The following is a 24,720-nucleotide window of genomic DNA, read 5'->3' as shown; positions in this document are numbered from 1 at the left end:
GTCACCAACTGGAGGCAGAATAGTTAAGTCTTTAAATGAAATGATATCTCACCCCTCTGACACTATAATCAGATCTAACACTCTTTGACCTCGAGTTTCTTCTATTACATGCTGATTAAGGAAGTTCCATCTTGCAACAGCTCAATAAATGCATTTTCATTCTTCTCATTAGATTTTACTGCTACCCAATCAATATTTGGATAATTACAGTCTCCCATTACGATTACACTTTTCGAGCCCATTGTTTCTATTTGGCGATACATTTCTTCATTACTAGCAACACATCTAGGTCTGTAACAACACCTCACTGATCTTGTTAGATTCCATCTCAAACAAGATGGCTTCAAATTCACTGCCACATGAAATACTGTTACTAGTACTACAATCATTGGTCTCAACTCTAACTGGATTCAAGTCATCCAATATTGTTAGCAGCACCCACCCCCCTCCTCTCCTTTTTATCCTTTCTAAAAATACTATACCCTTTGTACTTGATACCAGTTAGTATGTCTACTTCTGATAGTCAGGTTTACTAGTGCCTACAATATGAGGTCCCAATATATTGACTAAGGTAACAAACTCTACTCCTTTGTTTCTGATACTCCTAGCATTTATGCAGAGACATAATAAGTTACCTGCATGATTTTTTGTACACTCTTGTCTGTGGTCTGCATGACACAGTTCGTCAACTTGGAGTTCTCTATTCTTATCCAGTTCCTTACTTATGCAGACATCTTTACACATGCCTTGATGGGTCTGAACAGGATGAACAGAGAATTGTTTTCTTTTCATGATCATTTCCATAATAAAAACTATTCCTCATCTTAACACAGTTACCTAACATTGTCACTCTTACACACAGATTCTCATGATTCCTCCCATCATAATTCAGTTTCTGTGGATCTCTGTGCTAGGTCTCATATCAATTAATAATTTTCAAGACTCGTGATGCCAAACGCATTTGAGTGTAGGCCATCCCTCTTATACAAATCCATTCTTTCTTCAAACTCATTCCACACATCCAAAAACTGGCATCCCTTCCTTCTAAACAGCCCAAGCATCAAATTGTTTGCTATTATACCCTTCTTCATAGTTCATTTCCATCATATCTAGGTAATAAACTAACGATTTTAATTTCTTGCTCTTCACTCTGACTTCTTCTAACAACATTTTCATCCATTCTCATACCGAATTTATCACTAGTTAGTCATTGGTACCTACAAGAATTACAACCTAATTTACTTAGCTTTTCTGTTTTTCAAATGCTTGCATTATATTTTTAATTTTTGTTCCTGGAAAATTTGACATCCTAACCTGCTAATCAATGGAATGTTCTCTGATAGAATGAACACACCAAATAACATCCTTCTTTTTAGAAGCAACTTACTTATCCAATTTTCATTATTATGCACTAACTTAGATTCCATGTTTTCTAATTTGCTGCTGAACTTTTTTATTCTCCCCATGTTCCTCTAAAGCTGCTTGACTTTCTGTAATTCCCTCATCATCTGCCTAATAATCTGCTTTAACCTAGTGATTTCAAAGTTTAAATTATTTTCAACATCCTCTTCAATATAGACTTTAATGGAGAAAATCTTCTTGTTCACTACTTCCCTATTCTTGTTAGCAATCCATTTCTTCTGCATTTTTGGTGCCATTTTACAGCTGTATTTAATATTACATCACAATAGAAACATGTTATAAGAAACTAAATACTCTAAAAACACAAAAAGCTATTCTAATATACTATAAAACACAAATGCTAGAAAATGAGTAGTCTGTTCTGAGCAGAAATCTATAGTGATTTTATTATTATTATTATAAAGTAAGATGATCAAAATGGTGACTGGTTTGTGAATGCTCCCTATGAAGATAGACTGAAGGTTTGTGGTTACAAAGCTTACTTGATAGATGGAAAAGAGAGGATATGAGAAGTTACTAAAGGAGAGGAATACTAAAAAAAATTTTAATTATGAATGAACAGAACAAAGGCTCACTCCTGGAAGTTGTGGAAGAGTGAAGTGGTAAATGAGTGAAATACACTGCCAGAGGTGGTTGTGAGTGCAATTACTCACTTTAAGGAGTGATATGATAGGCTCCAAAGTCAATAATAGCTAGCATGAGTATCCCATAATGAGTCTTCTGAATCCATGGATATGCCTGTGTAATTATAATTACACAGGCATAACATAATATAACCTAATTATATCATGATGTGGAAAGAATATCATGAGAATAAGAGTGAGAGGAGTTATGAAATATATAAAGCTCAAGCCAGAAAAGTAATGAGCATTGTGCAAAAAGATAAATCGGAGTATGAAAAGAAATTGGCTATGCAAGCTAAAGACAATCCTAAAGAATTTTATTGTTATGCCACAAACAAAAGAAAGAATGAATGTGGAAGAATAACTTCATTGAATGCAGATGGTACTCTAGTGTCAGAAGCTAATGAGATAGTGCAATTAATGAGTATTCACTTTGCTAAGATATATCACCCAGGTGTATGTGACATGGTGCACAGTGCTACTACTACATTGGATGAAGAGTTAGAAGTGCATGAAAATGAGGTTGAAGAGTTGTTGCATAACATGGATAAGAATTTGTCAATAGGGACAATGGAAACTACTGACAAATAGGTTCCAATGTCATTGAGTCTCACCTCAGGAATGGAAGGAACATATAAAAGTTCCATTGTACAAGGGTGGTACAAAAACTGATGTGTTGCTGGCCTATCCATATCTCTGGTGTGGTAGTGAAGATTTTAGAGAAGTTGGTAAGAACTCGCATACAAAAATGGGTAGACAAACAAGCTACACTCTGCAAGGAGCAGCATAGGTTTACATGGGTCGTAGCATTATTATTTCATAACAATGCTACGGCTGAGTTGGATAAAGGAATGGATATAATATGATAATGTTGAATGTTGCTAAGGCATTTGATAGGATACCACACAAAAGGCTGTTGCATAAACTGGAGAATATTAGGACTGGAATATAAACTCTTGACTTGGATTGGTGGTTGTTAGACAGATATCAGAAAGTTATATACAGTGGGTGTGAATCTGCCAGATTTAAGGTAACCAGTGGTGTACCTCAGGGCTCGGTGCTTGAGCCATTTGTTCAATCTATACATTAATGACATTAGGGTCTAACAGGAGATGTGTAATTGTTTGCCGAAAATAGGCAGGGTAATCAGGGATGCTACTGATATCCAGCACTTACAAAATGATTTGAACAGGCTGAAAATTTGGACAAACAAAAATGGTCATCAGTTTAATGTTATTAAGTGTAAAGTTATGCACTTTGGCGTGATGATATTTCCAATAGTATATTAGCAGGGTTATGCTACACGAAACCGATTGGGCTAGGGATCTGGGCATAATGGTGGATAGGAATTTGAAGTTCAAAGGTCACATAGCAAAAGTTGCAAATACAACTCTGAGGATAATTGCGATGTTGAAGCAAACCTTAACATGTAAGGATAAGACCATACCTGGATTATTATGGGCAGATTTGGTCTTCCTGGTTCCAAGGGGATAAAGAATCTGTGGAAAGAGTGCAAAGAAGAGTTACAAAAATTATATCTGGATTATGGGATTTAGATTATGAGGGCAGATTGTGAGCATGTGGATTGCAGGCTCTGGTTAATAGGAGAAAGAGGGTTGATATAATAGAGGTTTATAAGCTTTTGAATGGATGTTATAGGATATTGTCTGATGAAATTTTTTGTTATATGGAAGGTGGGGAGAGAACATAGGATCATCTATGGAAGTTATATTAGTTTGCATCAAGAAAGGAGTAAGAGCTAGGTTTTTCCCTCACAGAGCAGCGAGTGAGTGGGATAGTTTGCCTTTAGTCGTTGTGAGTACATCTGGTGTGTTTGTAACGTGTTTATGTAAGAAAAAGAAAGATGGGTAACCACACGGATTTAAGGGAAGATATGACAGCTGTTTTGGGTGATTTATAGACTCCCACAATGAGTCCTTTACTCCCTGGAGGTCTCAGATAATAATAATCTTTTTTTTTTTTTTTTTTTTTTTTTTTTTAATCAGGTACTCTAATGATTTAAAGAATTTTACTTCCACACTGCTACATGCATCTTCCATTGGGTATAAGTAAAACAAAGTCATGTTGTCTGATTCTAAAATTTATCTATTTGACTAATTGAAACTGCTTCCCATTTAATCAGCTTATCATAAATACATGTTTAGTATTCATAATATGATTAATAATTAATAATAATTATAATCCACAATTAATCGAAAAAAATTAATAATAATCCACACTGCTTCAGCAAATGATCTTGTAGTTTTTATTTAAAAGGAGTTTTCCTCTTTAAGTCTTATTTTGCTGAGAAATATCAATTATGTCAACACTATATTGAATAATTGATCAGTTAGTTCTGCTTCTTTTCCACACATCATTGATAGCGCCCACTTTCAGTTCTGTTAGGTTTTTCTGATACCATTTTCATTGTTTGTTTCTTCTTCAATAAAAAGCAACAGACTGTTGCCTGAGCAGATTTCCCAACTGGCAGGATTTCCAATCATAATACATTCAACCAATGTAGAATATCGTTGTGAGTTTATTTTTCACTTGGTTAGACTATAATAAGTTTAGTTTCATCCTTTATTCAAGTGTGAGCAAACAAAGTTTGCGCCTGAAAGTATCTTCAGGACTGGGGTAAGGTAGTATAACACCGGGCAACTCGTTGCAAAGGTGGAGCAAGATAACATCACTCCTATCTCAGTATCTCCCATAATGCAAAGCACATCTCCTTGCAGATATGTGTAATGCTATGCATTAAGGCAAGGGCCACTACCCATACTGGTTTCGACCTTTATTGAGGTCTCGTCAGTGGGAGCCAGGCCCAGTAGTGGAGACACAAAGGCAGAAGCAATGAGAGGTCATCCTAACCTATAGGAGTTGCCAATAAAGGTCAAAACCGGTATGAGTAATGGCCCTTGCCTTAATGGCACAGCATTACACATATCTGCAAGGAGATGTTTTGTATTATGGGACATACTGAGATAGCAGTGATGAGAGAGCTTTCTCCACTTTTGCAACGAGTTGCCCGGTGTTGTACTACCTTACCCCAGTCCTGAAGATACTTTCAGGTGCAAACTTTGTTTACTCACACTTGGATAAAGGATTAAACTAAACTTATTATAGTCTAACCAAGTGAAAAATAAACTCTCAACATCTTTCTCTGAATCCGGAGTAATTTAATAATAAGGTTGTACACCCTTTGGCAACTCATATAGGTTAGGATGACCTCTCATTACTTCTGCCTTTGTGTCTCCACTACTGGGCCTGGCTCCTACTGACGAGACCTCAATAAAGGTTGAAACCAGTATGGGTAGTGGCCCTTGCCTTAATGCATAGCATTACACATATCCACAAGGAGATGTGCTTTGCATTATGGGAGATACTGAGATAGGAGTGATGAGAGAGCTTTCTCCACCTTTGCAACGAGTTGCCCGGTGTTGTACTACCTTACCCCAGTCCTGAAGATACTTTCAGGTGCAAACTTTGTTTGCTCACACTTGGATAAAGGATTAAACTAAACTTATTATAATGTAGAATATCATTTGTTGAAAATTTTTCCACTTGGTTATATTATAAATTAAAAATGCCAAGAAATGATATTCTTGGTTTTATCCTTTATGATACTAAGGCAACTGATGTGAAGTTAGTCTCTATATATGAGTTGTCCAGTCATGAAGTTACTTCATGCGCAAACTTTGTTTGCATACAAATTATAAGCATGTCAACACAAGAATATTTTAATGTTTGCCAAATATTTCAGTCTGAAACTAACAGACTATCCTCAGTGGCTTGACAGTTTTTACAAGGTGAATACAAACAATTGATCATTCAAAAGTAGAACAAGCCGCATGATGTTACACTGCTAAGCATTAAAGAGAGGTAAATTTCATCAGAGTGATGAATAAATTATAGGTATTAATTCACGATTTCATATAGCAATCTTAATTTAAAAATTCAATTAAAGATAACATTAGACTAATGTAAGAATTAAAGGTCTCAATTAAAAAAAAAAAAATTTAGTGTGTTATCCAGATTAAACTTTTCCATATTTTTGACAAGGATATAGTCATTTCGATTCAAGTCAGGGCATTGAAGTAAGGCCTCAGCACTCTCTTTGAATAGGCATTCGAATTTATAGCAACATCTGTGTAGAAGGCGAGTCTTGGACTAGAGAATGCTGTGGCTTGTCTATATCTTGTGCTGCGCCAATCCAGACTTACTGGATTTGTTGTGAAGAATGTATGATTGATAGTCTTGGGTAATCTGTTAATTTCAGACTGAAATATTTAGCAAACATTAAAATATTCTTGTGTTAACGTGTTTATAATTCTTAATTTAATGTCGCAAGTGTCTCTCCAGAATAGAATTGTTTGCTTACATTTGGATATAGGATGAAACCAAGAATATAATTCCTTTAATTTATAATATAACCAAGTGGAAAAACTGTCAACATCTATCTCTAATTGAGTATTTTAATAATAAAAGTGTGACACCTTTTGGCTATTTGTATATGGAAATATGACTTCTGCATTACTTCAACCTTGGTATCACTTCTGGGTCTGGCTCCCACTGATGAGATCTCAATAAAGGTCGAAACTGATCTGGGTAGTGGCCCTTCCCATAACAGCATTATACATGTCTGTAAGGAGATGTGTGGTGCATTATGGGATGCTAAGGCAACTGATGTGACTTTGGACTCTATAGATGAGTCACCCTGTCATGAAGTTACTTCATATGCAAACTTTGTTTGCTTACACTTGGATAAAGAATGAAACCAAGAATATAATTTCTTGGCATCTTTCATTTATAGAATATCATTGGCTCAGCTAGGTCCAAAATTTGCACTCCAGTTACACTCATTAAATTCAAATGGACATTTACTAACTGGGTACAATGGAGGAAAGCATGGAGTAAACAAGGATTAGAAATGCTAGTCTCCTAGTTACTTAACCTTAATCCTCAAATATTAAGTTAAAGATTATTCTTTCCTATATCATTGCCATTTTCAGAAATTCATTAATGATAAAACAGGATGTATAGCTGTTCAGCTGAATAAAAACAATGCTTCTACTTTTATTCTGATAACTGTAAAGTAATACACAAAATTGAAACAGATGTTATACAACATGGGATTAGATTTCAACTCAAGCTTAAATGTCCTCTTATAGCCATGGTAGATTTCCACACCACATTCAGTGCAACTAACATCAGTACAATATTAGATGATGAGTTTCAGAGAAAAGAGCTTAACAGAGCATGGGAATTGATTTGGGCACAGATCTCATGCAAATTCAAGTCCTTTTGCAGCAATGATAGATTTCCATAGTGCACATAGTGTATAGCTATTCTATACATGTGTAAACAAGAAAACCTTTAGGAGACATGCAATTCTTTTTTCTGTTAAGGCACAAATTATGCACTTTCATAGGTAACATACTTCGCATGACACCTATCATGCTACATTTTTAATAGTCAAATAATCAATAACAGAACTCAAACAATATTCATTAATAAGAAGCACATCAGCGCATTTTACTTACATCAATATGTGAAGATTTGGCAAAAGCTCCTATGGGATGTACATGATCATAAAGTATGATCAGTCCAACCATTACTCTCAGCACAAACAGAACTGTTTCTTCATTCCTAAATCTTGAGTAGAATTCCCTATTTTGATAAAAATAATAAGCATGTCACAAAGGGTCAACATATATGAAGTAACATAATACGGGGTTATTATCACTGTTATAATGCAAAATATGTAAGAGATCCTTTGGTGAGTAATTTAATTTCTGATTATGAAGGTTATTTTTTAGAGTGGTCTATTCAAACATACACACGTGTATGTGTTATCTATATATATCTACTCTATAATATAAAATGATAAGCTTTTTTTGTAACGTTTTTTGTCAAGTTATTTGAAACATTTTGAAACTCAGGGGCTGTCCTGAGTGTCGAGTTTTCAAAATTTGAGTCATCAGAATTCAAGGAGAACTGGCCTCGGGAGGGGGGGGGGAGAAGCGTACGAAAACGAATCGAATATAATAACCTATGGGAAAAAAGATAATTCATTCCTCAAATTTCTTTTTTGACCCTTAGTTTTTTTTATAAAAGAATTAGGGTATGTCTCAAGGCCTAGTTAAAGGAAAACTATGAAGCTGAAAGACAATAAAACATATTCAGAATATAAATTATTATTCTGCTTCTTAACAATGAATTGAGCCAATGTAGTTTGGAGGGCATTCTGTTTTTTTTTTTTTTTTCATACAACTGGCGGTACGGCCCTATTGTCTCTTCTGCAAATTTTACTGGTTCGCTCTTCACCAGGGTCAGTCTCTAAGCATTGCTGCTTAAAAACTTCGATTGTACGAAAACTATTTTCAAATTGTTTCTGTAAAATCTCTTTGGGCTTGTTAGTGATTAAATTTTCTTCATATTCTTCAGGATCTTCCTGCTGTGCATCTAAATTTAGCAGGTCGGAATCACTTAACTTCTCAGAATGAGATTTAATTAACTTAGATTCATTTGAAAAGTCTCTAAAATCATTTGCCCAATGTGGAAGAATGTGCTACCAAACGGCTCGCATATTGTTAGCAGTAATTTCATTCGGCTTTGCGACTTTATAACCAGGCTAAGATTTCTCTGATCTGGCCAGAAAAGTCTTGGAAGGCATTTCTTCCAAAAAAAAGGTCGGTTTCATCGACATTAAATATTTATTGGTGATAATAGCTCCCTTCTTCCACAGTTTTCTTCAAAATCTCTGGATAATTTGTGCCCCCCCCCCTCCTTATCTGCACTAGCAGCTTTGCCTGTGATTAGAACATTATGTAGGCTATTTCTCTTTTTGAAACGCTCAAATCACCCACACTAACGTGGAATTTTTCTTCTTTTCCATCACTGATAACCCTTTCTTACCAGGTTACAAAGAGACAATGCTTTTGATTTAATAAGGCCAGTGTTCAGCAGGATCCGTTTTTGGTTACAATCTTCAATCCACGTAAAAAGACGTTTCACTAATACTCTGATTTCGAGTACATGCATGATGAACTTCAAGCAGCATTACCTTTCTCTTTGTATTCAGCAGTTGATTCACCCATTTTTGTGTTCTTGCCATATCTTTGCTCTGGACTCGCCTTGTTCATTTTTCTTTATTATTTCAAGTTTTTCTTCCAATCAGATTACTTTTCGAATCATTTTCACACTTATATTTTTTGCTCACTAATTCTTTTACTCATGATTAGAGGTTAGGAAAAGAATTTAAAATAAAAAAATAAGGACAACAATTGCACAAGATATGATCAGCAAAATGCTATGTAAAGCAGACGAGATAAATTTTGGCCGTAAATTTGGAACATAGTGTACATGGAAATAGTGTAGTATGCCATTAAAAATAACTTTGTAAAATGTTTCAAATCGGTAACTAAATTATTTCATTCTGGTGAGTGATTTTTTAAAATAGTTAGCCGTAAAAAATGTATAGATCAAAAATTTTAAAAAGATTTATTTTTAAGATGTATATAGGCGCACTAATCAAATTTGGGTATTGAAAAAAAATGATGCACTAATCGAGGAATTGCTGTACACACTTTTTTAATGTGAATTCCCAATAAATTTTTTAGGAAATGACAATGTACACTAAAATATTAATTTAAAAAACTTTAATCAATACCTTCCTATATTTCAGCAATGTTACATTGCCATCGTCTGGGAACATAAAACTATGATATGTGCAAGCAGGCACTAAAAATGAGCAAATGAAGCTGAAGAAGGCAAATGGCGTTGATCCTAGAGTCCTAAAGGTGCTCCCAAGAAGGCTAAATTGGGTTCTTGGCTGTTGGGCTGATGTTCTAAGGATGCAAGCTTCCCAAATTTGGGAGATTCTCATGCACCCAAATTAGTTGAGATTTGAGAAGTTTTTTAGGGCTGAGGCTGATTCCAAGAACAAACAATCTTTCATATTTATATTTGCTATGGTGTAGTAAAGTGGCTTTCTTCCAGCGTATTCTGTGGTGGGAATCTAGTGCATGGTCCCGAGTGGCTGTATTGGTGAAACTTTGTAGTCTTTGTGCTTGGAAATCTTGATATTAGCTGTCCTGCCTGTTTGGCTGTAGCAGGAGAGTTTACAGCTGCAAGGGACTTATTATACACCATGTAGGTCTAAGGGAAGTGGCTGGTCTTTGGTGGAGCAGATAAGAGATGCCAACTTCTTATGTAGTTAGTCATATTTTTTTAGGATTTTTGTGAGCTTTTCAGATGTGCCCTGGATATATGGTATGGTGATAGATTTAGTGTAATCTCTGTTAAGAAGAGGGAGGGGGGGGTTGTGGTTAACTGGTTTTAATATTTTCTGGATTTTTTGGGGGTTGTAGTCATTGGCTAAGAAGGTGTTAAGGATATGGTTAAGTTCAGTAGTTAGGGCATTGTTGTCTGAACAGATTAATTTAGTCCTGTTATATAGGATTTTTTTTGAGTTGGAACACTAAATTAGCTGTATACAAGACAGTATTCAAACTAGTTTTAACTTATGGATCTGAGAGCTGGGTCAGAAGTAAAACACTTGACCAAAGACTAGAGACCGCAGATATGAGAGCCCTGAGAAAGATTAGAGGCGTGAACAGATGGCATCAATGGCAATATCATATTAAAAACAAGGATATTAGGAAAGAACTTGACATTGTCAGCATCCAGGAATGCGTTAGCAGAGCTAATCTGAGGTGGTATGGTCACTTAAACAGAATGGGAGAGGAAAGATTAGCAAAACAAGTGTTCAGCAAAACAACCCAGAGGAAGACCAAGATATAGGTGGATTGATATACAAAGTGCCTTAGATGATAGAAACATAAGATCTGATAATGTTGGAGTCTTGACAAGTAACAGACTAATTTGGAGGAAAATTGTAGATAGGAAGTTAGTAATGATGTAAATTGATGATGATGATGATAAAGGGTTTTTATAATCCCATATTGTTCTAGTGTGATTGTTGGTGAATATATCTACCTGTATGGGGTCGGTTTTCTGTAAACAGAGAAAGCCAGGGATCCAGTAGGCTGGCGTGTAATCAGAGCATCTAGAAAAGGGAGACTATTTTGTTTTCTTTTTCTAAGGTGAACTTGGATAAAGAAAACAAATGAGGGTGTTGATTGTTTAAGTGTGTTAGGAAGTTGTGGAGTGTGTCTAAGCAATGTGGCAAAATAGAAAACACATCATTCATGTAGCGTAGCCAGTTTGATTCCCGGAAGATTGTAATGTATCATTGCTGAAATATAGGACGGTATCGATTAAAGTTTTTTAATTAATATTTTAGTATACGTTGTCATTTCCTAAAGAATTTAAAAGTCATGTAACCAACATATAAGTTTATCTATAAAGAAAGAAAGAAGAGTTGTAAACCTATCTATATAGTACTGTGAGTGGAACCAGACTAGCTAAGGAACAGCTAGTCTGGTTCCCTTGTTCTTAGAGACCAAACATGGTACTTTTTCAAACCACTTTAGGCTTCCAACAAGCAGGTGGTGGTCTTCACACTAGGCAAGGATAACTGTCTACCATGTATACTTTCATAAGCATCCATGCTGCAGTGGATACTGAATCTACAAATTATTAATTGGGGTAAGGATGCTAATCACTTTGGCAGCTGGGCAAGCAACTATGTAATATTAATTTGTTAAGATAGAAAAAGAAGGGTCAAAGCTGTATAACTGAGAGGAGACCTCCACATAGCCTTTAAAGGAATGCGGAGAACCGACCAGGGCTTCTGACCTAATGTCCAATCCTCACCTTCTCGTGGTGCACCCTGTTGGGTATCTACTTTGATACTGAACGAACGAGGATGGGCTGGCAATTTGGGATTTAGCCGACCAAATTGTATTCTTATTGGTTAAACCAAAATAAAAAATGATAGTACAACATGACAAAATTTCATGCCGGCTGGGGCGTCGCCCGGTTAAACAAGGCCCCCGTTGTTTTCGCCAGGGAACCAGGGCGAACAGCGAAAAGTCAGCTACTGGAACAAATCTGAAAACAAACCCCAACTCAACATCACCAGAGTTAAAGATCGGTACTATCAATGTAAGAAGCCTGAATGGCAAAGAAATGGAGCTAGCTGAGGAATTAGATAAGTACCAGATCGACATAATAGGGGTGACTGAAACAAAAAAGACCAAAACTGGTGATATCTTTCTGAGCAATAAATACAAAATGTTATATTCAGGCAATAACAATCAAGGAAAAGAAGGAGTAGCCATAGTATTCAACACAAAATACGAGGCTAATCTTCTTGAATGGCAGTCAGTCTCAAGTAGAGTAATGTGGGCAAATATGAGAATGGGGAACTGGACAATGAGACTTATTTGTGCCTATGGTCCCACAGAAGGTTCTACTAAGGTAGAAGTGGAGGAATTTTTTGAGGCTTTAGAAAAAGCAACTGACACAATGAAAAAGGAAAAGTTGGACCTTGTTGGGGATCTAAATAGTAGAGTAGGAAATGATTGTGAGACATACAAAAATATTTTGGGAAAATTTGGAGAAAAGAGCAAAGCTAATAATAATGGCAAATATCTGTTGGATTTCTGCTCAGGACATGGACTGGTTATTACTAACACCATGTTCCAACATAAAAATGTGCACAAATTCACATGGAGAGAAGAGGCTAGGAATAAGAAAAGTCTCATTGACTATGTTATTGTTGATAGTGATGTTTTCTCCCTGGTGCAGGACACCAGAGTGTACAGAGGATTTGAAATTGGAAGTGATCACTATTTAGTCTTGAGCAGGATAAAATTGAATTTCATATTGAAAAGAATAACATGTAAGAAAGTTTTAAAGCGAATAAAAGTTGAGCAGCTCTGAGATGTAAACTGTAGACTAAAATACAGAAATATTATTGAAAAGAAAATGAAAGAGTTTGAGAACAGGAATCAAACCTTGGAGATTCAGTGGCAAACTCTGAAGGAAACATTGATTGATTCTGCCAGAGAGGCATGTGGTGAGGTTGTGTGCAAAGATAAAAAAATCAGAACTCCCTGGTGGACACAGGAAGTTAAAGAGGCAGTGAAGGAAAAGAAGAAAGCATATCAAAAGTTCCTGGCAAATAAGTCAGCTTTTACTCTTACAGAATACAGAGACAAATGTAAGAAAGCTAAACAGTGTGTAAAACTAGCTAAACAAAAGTCATGGGAGGACTTTGGCAAGAATATAGAAAATAAATATCAAGAAGGTGGCAAAATATTCTGGAGGTTGTTGAAGAAGCTTAGGAATGGAGGAAAGAGTGCTGTAAAAGGAATTAGAGATGATAAAAGTGAAATGAAAACAGGAGAAAAAGATATCCTTGAAGTATGGAGTAATTACTTTGAAAAACTGCTAAATGAAACAAGCAGTGATGACAGCACAGTGATAAAAAACACTGACCAGGCATGCAGTCAGGAATACATATCCATACTTGAAGTAGAAAAAGCCATCAAAGGCTTGAAATGTGGAAAGGCAGCAGGAGTAGATGATATTCGACCAGAAATGCTGAAGTATGGTGGTATAAGAGTCTTACAGTGGCTGCACTGCATAGTTCAGAAAGCCTGGACAGAGGGACGAATTCCCGATGATTGGAGTAGAGCTCTCATAGTACCCATATATAAAAAGGGAAATAAAACTGAATGTGAGAATTACAGAGGTATTTCCCTACTGAGTGTTCCTGGCAAGATCTATGCAAGTATACTTGAGAAACGGTTGAGAAGAATTGTGGAAGAAAAGCTTGGTGAAGAACAAGCTGGATTCAGGCCAAATAGAGGCTGTCAGGATCAGATCTTCACTTTACGACAAATAGTCGAGAAAGCATGGGAATATAACAAAGATCTGTATTTAAGTTTTGTCGATTTGGAAAAGGCATATGACAAGGTGCCAAGAGAGAAGCTATTCAATACGCTGCAGTTATATGGTGTCAATGGGGCATTATATCAAGCAATACTTAGTCTTTATTTGAGTTGTGAGTCAGCAGTTAGAATTGAAGGAAGTACAGGAAGATGGTTTAATGTTAAATCTGGTGTGAGACAAGGATGTACATTATCCCCTCTGTTATTCATTATCTATATGGATCACATTATGAAGGAATGTGGTATTAAACCTGATATCAAAATTGGAGATGTTAATGTCAGCTCTTTGCTTTATGCGGATGATGTTATACTTCTAAATAAATCCGCTACAAGTCTGCAAGATTCTCTGACTAAATTGAATAGCTGTTGTAATAGATATGGTATGAAGGTCAGCAATAAAAAGACAAAGACAATGAAAATAGGCAGAATCATTGAAAATGTCAACTGTGTTGTGAATGGAGAACCTGTGGAACAAGTAAAACATTTCAGCTACTTAGGCACAATTTTTACTGAAGATGGTAAACTAAATATAGAAATAGACAACAGAATCAGCAAAGCTGGTATGGTGGGAAGTCAATTGAATAAATTCATATGGAATAAGAAAGAAATTAGTCGGAACACTAAATTAGCTGTATACAAGACTGTGTTCAAACCAATTTTAACTTATGGATCTGAGAGCTGGGTCAGAAGTAAAACACTTGACCAAAGACTAGAAACCGCAGATATGAGAGTCCTGAGAAAGATTAGAGGTGTGAACAGATGGCATCAATGGCAATATCATATTAAAAATGAGGATATTAGGAAAGAACTTGACATTGTCAACATCCAGGAATGCGTTAGCAGAGCTAATCTCAGATGGTATGGTCACTTAAATAGAATGGGAGAGGAAAGATTAGCAAAACAAGTGTTCTCTGCCAGGTTGGCAGGAAAACGACCCAGAGGAAGACCAAGATATAGGTGGATTGATACGGTACAAAGTGCCTTAGACGATAGAAATATAAGATCTGATAATGTTAGAGTCTTGACAAGTAACAGACTGATTTGGAGGAAAATTGTAGATAGGAAGTTAGTAATGATGTAAATTTTTCATGTAGTACTGTCATATCCTGTACACCCCTTGAGGGTACATGGCAGGAATTTGATGATGATGATGATGAAAAAGAAAGATGGGTAACAGCTATAGGTTCAAATGATTGTTTATTACAGGTTGGTATACTGAATGAAAAGGTTTTCTTTGGAAGAGAGAAAGAAAAAAAGGGTTGGGAAGGAGAGTGATACCATTTCAAGCTTTTCAAACTTTTTTTTTTTCAAAAAGTGGTTTTGGAAGGAGTTTTTTCAATGTTTTTTTTTACATTTTCTCCAGTAATATTTGTATATCTGAGCCTACATTCTATCAGTCAACAGTTTAGATAATAATCAATTATTTCACATCCAAATGTAGTACAGTGTATAGATATACCCCTGTATCTCTATACACTTGTATCACGCTCCAACATGAATATTACTATTAACGATAATGTTATCATTAAGATTGTTCTTTTTTTCACATATGAGTGTGAGTGTGGTGTGCACACGCATGACTGTTGTTATCTCCATATGAAATTATTCATATTTTTATGCAAAAGCAGAGTGTTAGTGATGGCAATTCATGTTAATAACAGCAATTCAAATAAAATTTGTTTTGGGTAGAATTCTAGCAGGTATATGGTATTATCATATTAACTCTACCCTTTTCTCCATATTTTCTTAGGGTATTCTTGGGATTTATTACTCTGCTGTGTAGGTAGACAAGAATCAGTTTTTCCTTTATTCTAGCTGCCTTTCTAATTTCTGAAAAATCCTTCTTCTTCTTTACTGGCATTTTCAGTAAACTACAGACACATATATTATTCAATTTCACATTTTTAAATTTGTCCACATCATTAAGTGAAACTGCCTCATATTCAATACGTTTATGTTTAGTGTAAACATTATGCTTTCATTTCCTAAAAAAATAATTCTATACCTTTGTTTAGAATTGAGCTCATTTCTTCACATTTGTCTGAATAAATGGGTTACATGATGAGAAATACCAAGTTGAGTAATATCAATACGGTATTTCGCTAATTCTTCTGCTAACACCATCAACATACAAAGTATTCTTTGATATTTTGTACATTAATAGTATCTATCTTTAATTCTGCAAAGATTATTCCAGGAGCAAACAGTGAAAGGATGACCTTTCACTGTTTGCTCGCTTTTGATCTCCCCAGCCAGCATGACATCAAATTATACCGAACCGTTACATACATAGTTTCAGGCAATATAAAACACAGTTTTGATAGCTAAGGCACAAACAGCCCATCCTCAGAACCATGTGGAAAAGAACTAACAGGATATTGAGATGGATACCAACTAACAGGCATTATGAAAAAGGCGAGATTTCATGTGGAAATCTCCTCTTACTTATATAATTACAATCCCGAAGCAGCTTCAATAGGGATTTTCCTTCTTAAAGAAAATGCTTTATTAAAAATTAAGCTGTAAATGTTTACTAGAAATAAACTATGTATAATTCAAGTTTTGCTACAAGAGTGCTAGTGCTAAAACATTGTTTAACCATTAATCACAAGAACAATGCTGTGCATTTGCCCAAAAATACAAAACCATAAACATAAAATATTATTTACCTGTGTTCAACCATTCTCTGACACACTTTAGCCATGGTACCAAGGGTTTCTGTTGTATTTTCTATTGGTAAATCTTTATTTTCTGCTACAAACCGCATGGTAGCATCACTAAGTACTTTCAACATAGGTGTTGCATGTGCATAAAACAAGGACATTCTATTGGCTAATTCATTAGGGACTTCCAGTTCTTCGTCAATAGGCTCCTGGGAACAAGATTCATTGTCTATAGTTTAAAGCATGCTATTAAAGTTTGAAATACATAATTGAAAAACAATAAAACAAAATATGAGTGGGAAAAAAGTTAAAAATGAACTAAGCACACTTAATAATAAAATTAATTTGTGAATGATTAAATAAATATTTATCATTCATAACATTTATTAAAGATAATTTGATAAAGGTGACTGCAAAGATAGAAAAATAATAACCTGTGGAGCTTAAGAAGTCATGCATCAAAAGAAGAAACCATTTTTAATTAATTATAATACCGGATAAAAACTCACCTAATATATTTTATTAGCATAGATTCACCAAAGTATCACATCATCTTCAGTAAAACACATAAAGACAACTGAACATTAACAAACAATTCTAAAAAGCACCACCTAAGTAGCTAATGTAAGATAACTAAAAAGGTCATTATAATAAATTTAGTTTAATCCTTTATCCAAGTGTGAGCAAACAAAGTTTGCACCTGAAAATATCTTCAGGACTGAGGCAAGGTTGTACAATACTGGGCAACTCGCAGCAAAAGGTGGATCAAGCTCTCAACTCCTTGTCTCAGTATCTCCCATAATGCATAGCACACCTCCTTGCAGACATGTATACTGCTGTCTGGGCCTGGCTCCCACTGACGAGACCTTTATTAAGGTCTCGTTAGTGGGAGCCAGGCCCAGAGTGGAGATACTAAGGCAGAAGCAATAGGAGAAACTCAAACTAAAAAGGTCAGTAAATTTATCTTAAAAAAAAAAAAAAAAAACTATATACACATATAGACAAAATAAAGATAGGAAAGATTAGCTGATTTAAAAAGTACTATCTTCCACAAATGAGATAAATGTAGACCACCGGATCTGTTTAAGTTAGGAGAGTAAAGTAAAGTTTCACATGATTCTTTATAAAGCAGTCCATGAGGAACTAACTTTTATGAAGAACTCTTGTCTTGTTCCAAACTCTATGTCTAGTGTTGACAGCATGCTCCGCAAGTCCAGACTATCCAAACTCAAGGTACTGAATATAAGACTTGTGTTCTTCTAGCTGAATAAAAGCAAATCTTCCTGTGTGTCTGAAATAAGATAACCAACAAGTGCAAGGAACCTGGTAGATGCCTAGATAATTAAGATGTGGAGGCTTGTCCTTAAGAGAAGCAAGAAAGGTGGACATTTTTCTGATGGGGCAAAAGGCAACAAAAATACTCAGCAGTTTTAAAACTTTCACTATGCGTTCACTAATGTCTTGCACATAAGGGATAGGAATATGCATTATTTCTTCTGTATCAGAAGAGTTACAGATATCATAACTATTAAAAGCAATTTTTTTATGAAAATGTCCAATGTGGTTTGCTTATTCCTCTTCTTTTCATCATAAATGTGTTAATAGCAAGCAAACACATCATGTACTTTCCTTTCTACTAATAAGTAGCGTTCAACATTGGGGGGGGGGGGGGGGGGGGAGTCCATGTCTTCAGCCATTTTGAGAACATTTCTGCAAGACCCATCACTCTGAACTATTTAACTACGTCTTCTTATTTCTCTTTTCCCTCTTCCTTTTCTTGTTCTTCTTTCTCTGCAACACACTGTTCTTCCAGTTTGACCAATTCTTTGTTGGTCAACTCTTTAGAGGCACTTTCCATGAGTTGAACTATGTTGTCATTATTCACTTCAAGATTCAGATTGTTTGCCAGCCAACTATTTCTTCCCTCAATTTACAAAAGTCTTAATTTTTTTTAAAACTTCCAAAATCATGCACAAATCTTTTTAATATGTTTTTCCATATGCCATTATACACTGAGAGGTCACTTTGTTCCAAAGCTGCAGTAATATTCTTCTTCTCCCGTAGTCCTAAATGAACTGTTGGGTCATGGCTGGTAGGTAACACTCTTTGCTAGCCTCCTCCAGTCATCTCAGTCTCTTGTTCTTGATGTCAGTTGAGAAAGGGAGGAATTTGTCCATTTTTTGATGTTATCAGCCCATTTTAATCGAGGTCAGCCCCTAACCCTTGACCCCAGAATGATTCCTTCTAGTGCTTGCTTTGGAATGCCATTAGCCCTCTCCACATGTCCGAACCATTTCATCTGTCTTCTTCTGATGACTGTCAGAATATTTTCCCTTTTTCTCCCATCTATCGAATCAATCAGTTTTCGGACATTTTCATTGGTTTCGAGAGCAGCATAGGGAATTCTCAAAAGTCTTCTTTAATGTTCATTTCGAAAAACAGGAGTCTCCTATCATCTTCCTTCAATAAAGTCCAGCCCTCACAACCATACAAGAGGACAGAATTCACCAAGGTGTCAATTAGTCTTAGTCTGGTTGTGATTACTATTCTGTTATCTCCCCACAATGGTTTTAACTTCTGTAGGGCCAAGGTTGCCTTAGCAATTCGGTATTTAATGTTGATTTTTGAACGACCAACTTGACTCAACATGCTTCCTAGATAAGTGAACTTCTTTACATTCTCAATTTGTTTATTGCCAATTTCTATCTTTAAGAATTCAATGTCTGATTTTGAGGTTATCATTGTTTTTGTTTTTTGTAGGTTTATATATAATCCATTTTTTTTAATGTTCTGAAAACACGGCTGGTTATCTCTTGTAATTCTTCTTCACTTTCTGCCAGAAGATCGATATCGTCAGCGAAACGCAAGTTATTTATTCTTAGTCCGCCAACTACTATTCCAGTGTCATATTCATAAAGAGCTTCATCTATGACATATTCCAGAAAACAATTAAAAAGAAGAGGGGACAAGATGCAAAATGTCTTACCCCCCCTGTTCTGCCCGGAACGGTTCAATGCTGTAATTTTTAATTTCAATTCTCATATCAGATGAGGAATAAAAATATTTAATAATCCTAATGATTTTGTTGTCAATACCACAATGTTCTAAAATTTTCCATAATGCCTCGTGCCATATTGAGTCAAAAGCTTTTTGAAGGTCTAAGAAGTTGTGACAAATTATTTTGTTATGTTCTATGTATTTTTCGCCTAGTATGTGTATTGTAAAAAAATATGGTCAATTGTGCTTCTGGCCTTCCGGAAACCTGCTTGTTCATCTGATAGTCTGCTTTCTATTTTCTTTTCGATTCTTGACAATAATATTTTTAACAGGATTTTGCTTGGATGACTAATAAGGCTTATTGTTCTACAGTTGCTACATTTATTGCTGTTTCCCTTTTTAGGGATAGGTACAAGGACAGAAGTCCGCCAATCAGAAGGCCAAGTCTCTGTGTTCCATACGTTCTGGAATAAATTTAGCAAGGTGTCTATGATGATGTCATTTCCTTCGCGTATCAGTTCCACTGTGACACCATCACTTCCCGGTGATTTTCCAATTTTTGAGGAGCTAACTGCTGCAATAACTTCTTCTTTTAATATCGGGTAATCTCCTTCCTCCGAACCTCCTGGCAAAATTCTGCCCCAAATATCATCGGTCAGTTGAGGGTCCTTTTGAAAAAAAGCTTGGCTGCGTAACATTTCTGTCTATCAATTATTTTCTGGTTATCCGTGATAGGAGTTCCATCTTCATCTTCTATGCTCCAATTAATTGCGGTAAAAGGTTTGGTTAACTTATTGATAATTTGAAAAGCACTTTTAGAATTATTTTTATTTAAGTCCTCTTAAATGGGTCTTGCATTTCTGCAAGACCCTTCACTCTGAACTGTTTAACTATCTCTTCTTGTTTCTCTTTTCCCTCTTCCTTTTCTTGATCTTCTTTCTCTGCAACACACTGTTCTTCTAGTTCGACCAATTCTTTGTTGGTCAACTCTTTAGAGGCACTTTCCATGAGTTGAACTATGGTGTCATCATTCACTTCTTCAGAGTGAAGGGTCTTGCAGAAATGTTCTCTGCATTTAGCGATGTTCTCAAAATGCTGAAGACATGCCCCCCCCCCCCCCCAATGTTGAATGCTACTTATTAGTAGTAAATCTCTTAGGAGTAATATTTTTAATAGCATGAGAGTGATTATTTCCTTCAGTGGCAGAAATGGCTTGTGAGAAAAGTTCTCCATAGATAATAATAAGCCTTAAATACTGCAAGAACTCCCTGATCCATTAGTTGGATCAATGAAGTAGTATTTGGAGGGAGAAACATGACTTTGATCTTGGGATGAAGATCATCAATGACTTGGAGCATTATCTAGAATTAATAAAATTTTAAGTTCTACATTTTTTTTCACAATAGCTTTCCATTTCACTTGCATATTTCATTTCAGTTAATTAAGGCATCCTCAAACAATTTCCAAGTCATCCACGACTTACTGCTCTGATAATGAACTGGAAGAGTATGCTTCTTAATGTTTTTGAAGGCTCATGGATTCTCACTGTATCATATGAGAAATGGTTTCAGTTTATATCAAATCACATTACCCCCCCCCCCAAGAGAATCATAATACGGTCTTTAAGAGCTTTGAAACCAGGCATAGATTTTAGCTTTATGCAGATGAATGTCTGTTTGGGCATTTTTTACCAAAACAAGAAGTCTCATCCATATTAAATATTTGCTGTGGCAAATAATTTTCCTCCATAATAATTTTATCCAACTTCTCCACAAACTCCTTGGCAGTCTTCTCATCTGCACCTGCAGATTCACCATACATTTTCACATTATGCAGTGCAAAACGCTGCTTGAATCTCATGAACCAACAAGAAGAATTGAATTTGTAGTTGTAATTGGGCCCTGCTATCTCCTTCAACACATTGATGAGACTTAGTGCCTTAGTGGATGTGGTCCAAGTGCTAAGGGGTATGTGTTTTTGGTTCAGGTCCTCTATTCATGATGCAAGTAGCTTTTTCCATATCACAAATAGGATCTTGTCTTTGCTTCATTACTATTATCAATTTAATGGAAGCAGATCCTTTCACAGTCTCTATGATTTTATTCTTATTTTTTAAAATGGTCATCACTGCAGAATGAGACCATCCAAAGTCATGTGCAATCACATTGATAGGCTTACCAGATTCATGTTGCTTTATAACTTGCAACTTCATTTCAAGATCAATTGCTCCCCTCTTTTTCAGTGATTCTTCACTAGGTGTTTTGATTGGGCGTATAGGGGCCATGTTGCACAAAATATCGTGAAATATTTAATGATAAATACAAAAATAACCTATTTCTCAAACACAAAATCAACAGAGGAACTGTTAAAGACATGCCGATTGCAGACTGCTGAGGAAGGTTACTGCTGAATGTGCTGTTGCCACTAAGTGTGATGCATTGTTGATAAATAGAAATCTTTTTACTTTACACTCGCTTGTATCTTGTTCAAGTATAGTCAAGAATGTTATTTATTTCCTTATGGCATCATGGACATAACTCAAGGGATGACTGTTTAGATATAACTGAACTTGAAACCATTAAAATAAAGAATGAATAATGAACTATAAGCTATTAGGACTATTATTTGAATAAATACATTAGAAATTTTTTTGTAAAAGGAGGGGTGAAAATAGAGATAAATATATATGGAAAGTAAAAATGCAGAAATTAAAATATGAGGACTAAAACTGAAAAATAATTAGTGATTTCATAATGGTCTCATATCAAAGATGAACTACAAAATTTTAAAAAAGAGGAAGATGATCCGTCTTCAGATCACACAAAGTGGAGTCTATGTCATGTCGGCTTTATATTTGCATCAGGTTTTCCGTGCTGCTTCCTATTGGTGAGAATCTTGGCCCTTTCTTGAAAAACATTCTAATATATTTATTCAAATAATAGTCCTAAATGGTTTATAGTTCATTTTAATGATTTAAAGTTTAGTTATTATACACTTTCCTCAGCCACCTAAACATAAAACACAAATTCACATATATATTCACACGCATACAATTCACAATTGATATTGAAAAGCTGAACACACTTTCTTTCTAGATACACGTGTCACACTTCTTCCTTCTGGCAGTCTTTCCTTCACTGTTTACCAGAAACCTTCACATAAACTCCTACCACCACCCAACACAAAAACTAGGTGTCATTAACACACTAAAAAACAGGGTTCTGAAGATTTGCTCCAATGAATAAGCACTTAAAGATGAATTAAAAGTTATCAGCAATACCTTCCTAAAAATGGCTACAGCCAAAATACTATCAACAAAATTCTTCACAAGACCTCACTTAAAAACAAATATAAACTAGACTACAAGAAAACTGTAACCATTCCATACATTAAAGGGATATCAGATAAAATAAACAGAAAACTACAGAAATACAACCTTAAAGTCACTTTTAAACTTCCTGCAAAATTAAAGAACTTACTCAACTCATCCAAGGATCCACTTCCTCTGCTGGCCCAGCCTAGTGTATACTGTATTCATTGCACCTATAAATTTGCTCTATATAGGGGAAACAGGATGCACAATTCCTATCAGAAAAAAGGAACATAAATGGCACATTAAATTTAATAACTCTGGTAAAGCTGGCCTTTCTGATCATGCCCTGAATAATTTAAATAGAATTGACTGAAGAAACTGTACAAGAGAGTGGATAAGGAAAATTTGGAGGGGAACCTCTCACCAGGAAAATTCTGATTTGGAGTCTCTTCCACTTAGGCACAAAGTTGAAAAAGCAGTTAAGCAGCTTAACAGCAATAAGGCCCCAGGTGCAGATGGAATCCCAGCAGAGTTAATTAAAGCCACAGGAGATAGGGGGATAAGAGTGTTTCATAGATTAATTATAAGGATATGGGAGACAGGATCATGGCCTAGAGACTGGAAGAAGTCAGTTTAAATATCACCACATAAGAAAGGAGATATGAAGGCTTCCAACTATAGAACTATTAGTTTAATATCTCAGGCAAGCAAAATTTTATTGAAGATCATGCTAAGTAGGATTGAGTCCAAAGTTGAGGCAGAGATGCCCAAGGAACAAGCAGGTTTTAGGAAAGGTAAGGGCACCAGAGATTAGATCCTTTGCCTTAGACAGATCATAGAAAAATATAAAGAATTCAGAATCCCTCTGGTAATGTGTTTCTCAGACTAAAGCTTTTGACTGTGTTCAGCATGTGAAACTGTGGGAAGTAATGAAAATAATGGGTTTTCCTCAACACACTATCAGGTTGATTGTCAACTTGTAAAGGGAGCAAGAAGCCACAGTAAGAACAGGTGTTGGATTGACAGATTAGCTTCAGGTGGGAAAAGGAGTTAGGCAAGGATGTTTACTTTCTCCTCACTTCCTTAGTATATATGTGGAGGACATCATGTGTGAAGTATTGGATAAGCTCAAGATAGGAATTAGGATAGGTGGTAGATTGATCAGTAATCTGAGGTATGCTAATGATACCGTACTCCTCTGTAATAAAAAGGAAGAACTAGGACAAATTTTTGATAAAGTTAACAAGAACAGTATAACAGAGGACTTCAACTCAATCCTAGCAGGACAAAGATTATGGTTCTTAAAGGAAATACAAACAGGGAAGCTCTTGGGAATCAAGTATACGTTAATGGAGAAAGAATTAAGGAAGTCAGCAAGTTTGAGTACCTGGGATCCATTATTAATGTGAAGAATTGCTGTTCAGAAGACATCAGAAGAAGATTAGAAATGGCTAAAACAAAAGTCAGAGAATTGTCTAAAATCTGGAAGGATGGATCTATCTCCATGGGAACAAAGTTGAGGATTTTGGATACAGTTTTTCCACCATGGATACTTGGAACCTAAAGAAGTCAGACAAGAAAAGAATAGCTGCTTTTTAGATGTAGTGTTACAGAAGGCTGTCGAGGATATCATATACTAAAAGGCATACAAATGAATGGTGTTAGAAAAGATCAGTAGAATTTTAAGGCTCCTTAAGGATATTGATAGAAGAAAGTTAAAATATTTTGGACACATTGAAAGGATGGAAGGAGGAATTCTCAGAACAGTAATAGAAGGTAAAGTTCCTGGAAAAAGAGGAAGGGGTAGACCATCAATGAGATGGATGGATGGTGTGTGA

General features: G+C 35.6%; 1 protein-coding gene across 1 annotated transcript in view; it reads right to left on the bottom strand.

Annotated features, from left to right (window-relative positions):
* LOC150108168 (CYFIP-related Rac1 interactor B-like) overlaps positions 1 to 24,720 on the bottom strand; it is a 184,850-nt gene that overhangs the window by 19,563 nt on the left and 140,567 nt on the right. The window contains exons 8-9 of the mRNA XM_090415625.1: positions 16,579 to 16,781; positions 7,589 to 7,715 (exon numbers count right to left, since the gene is read on the bottom strand). Coding sequence (XP_090271751.1) covers positions 7,589 to 7,715; positions 16,579 to 16,781 — 330 coding nt within the window. The remainder of the gene's footprint in view (positions 1 to 7,588; positions 7,716 to 16,578; positions 16,782 to 24,720) is intronic.

Source organism: Typopeltis vanoorti, chromosome 3, assembly GCF_054136105.1.
Source record: "Typopeltis vanoorti isolate ZY-2024b chromosome 3, IOZ_Tvanoo_1.0, whole genome shotgun sequence".
Classification (NCBI taxonomy): domain Eukaryota; kingdom Metazoa; phylum Arthropoda; class Arachnida; order Uropygi; family Thelyphonidae; genus Typopeltis; species Typopeltis vanoorti.
Note: the sequence above shows the minus strand (reverse complement) of the source record. Positions and strands in the feature narration are given on the sequence as shown.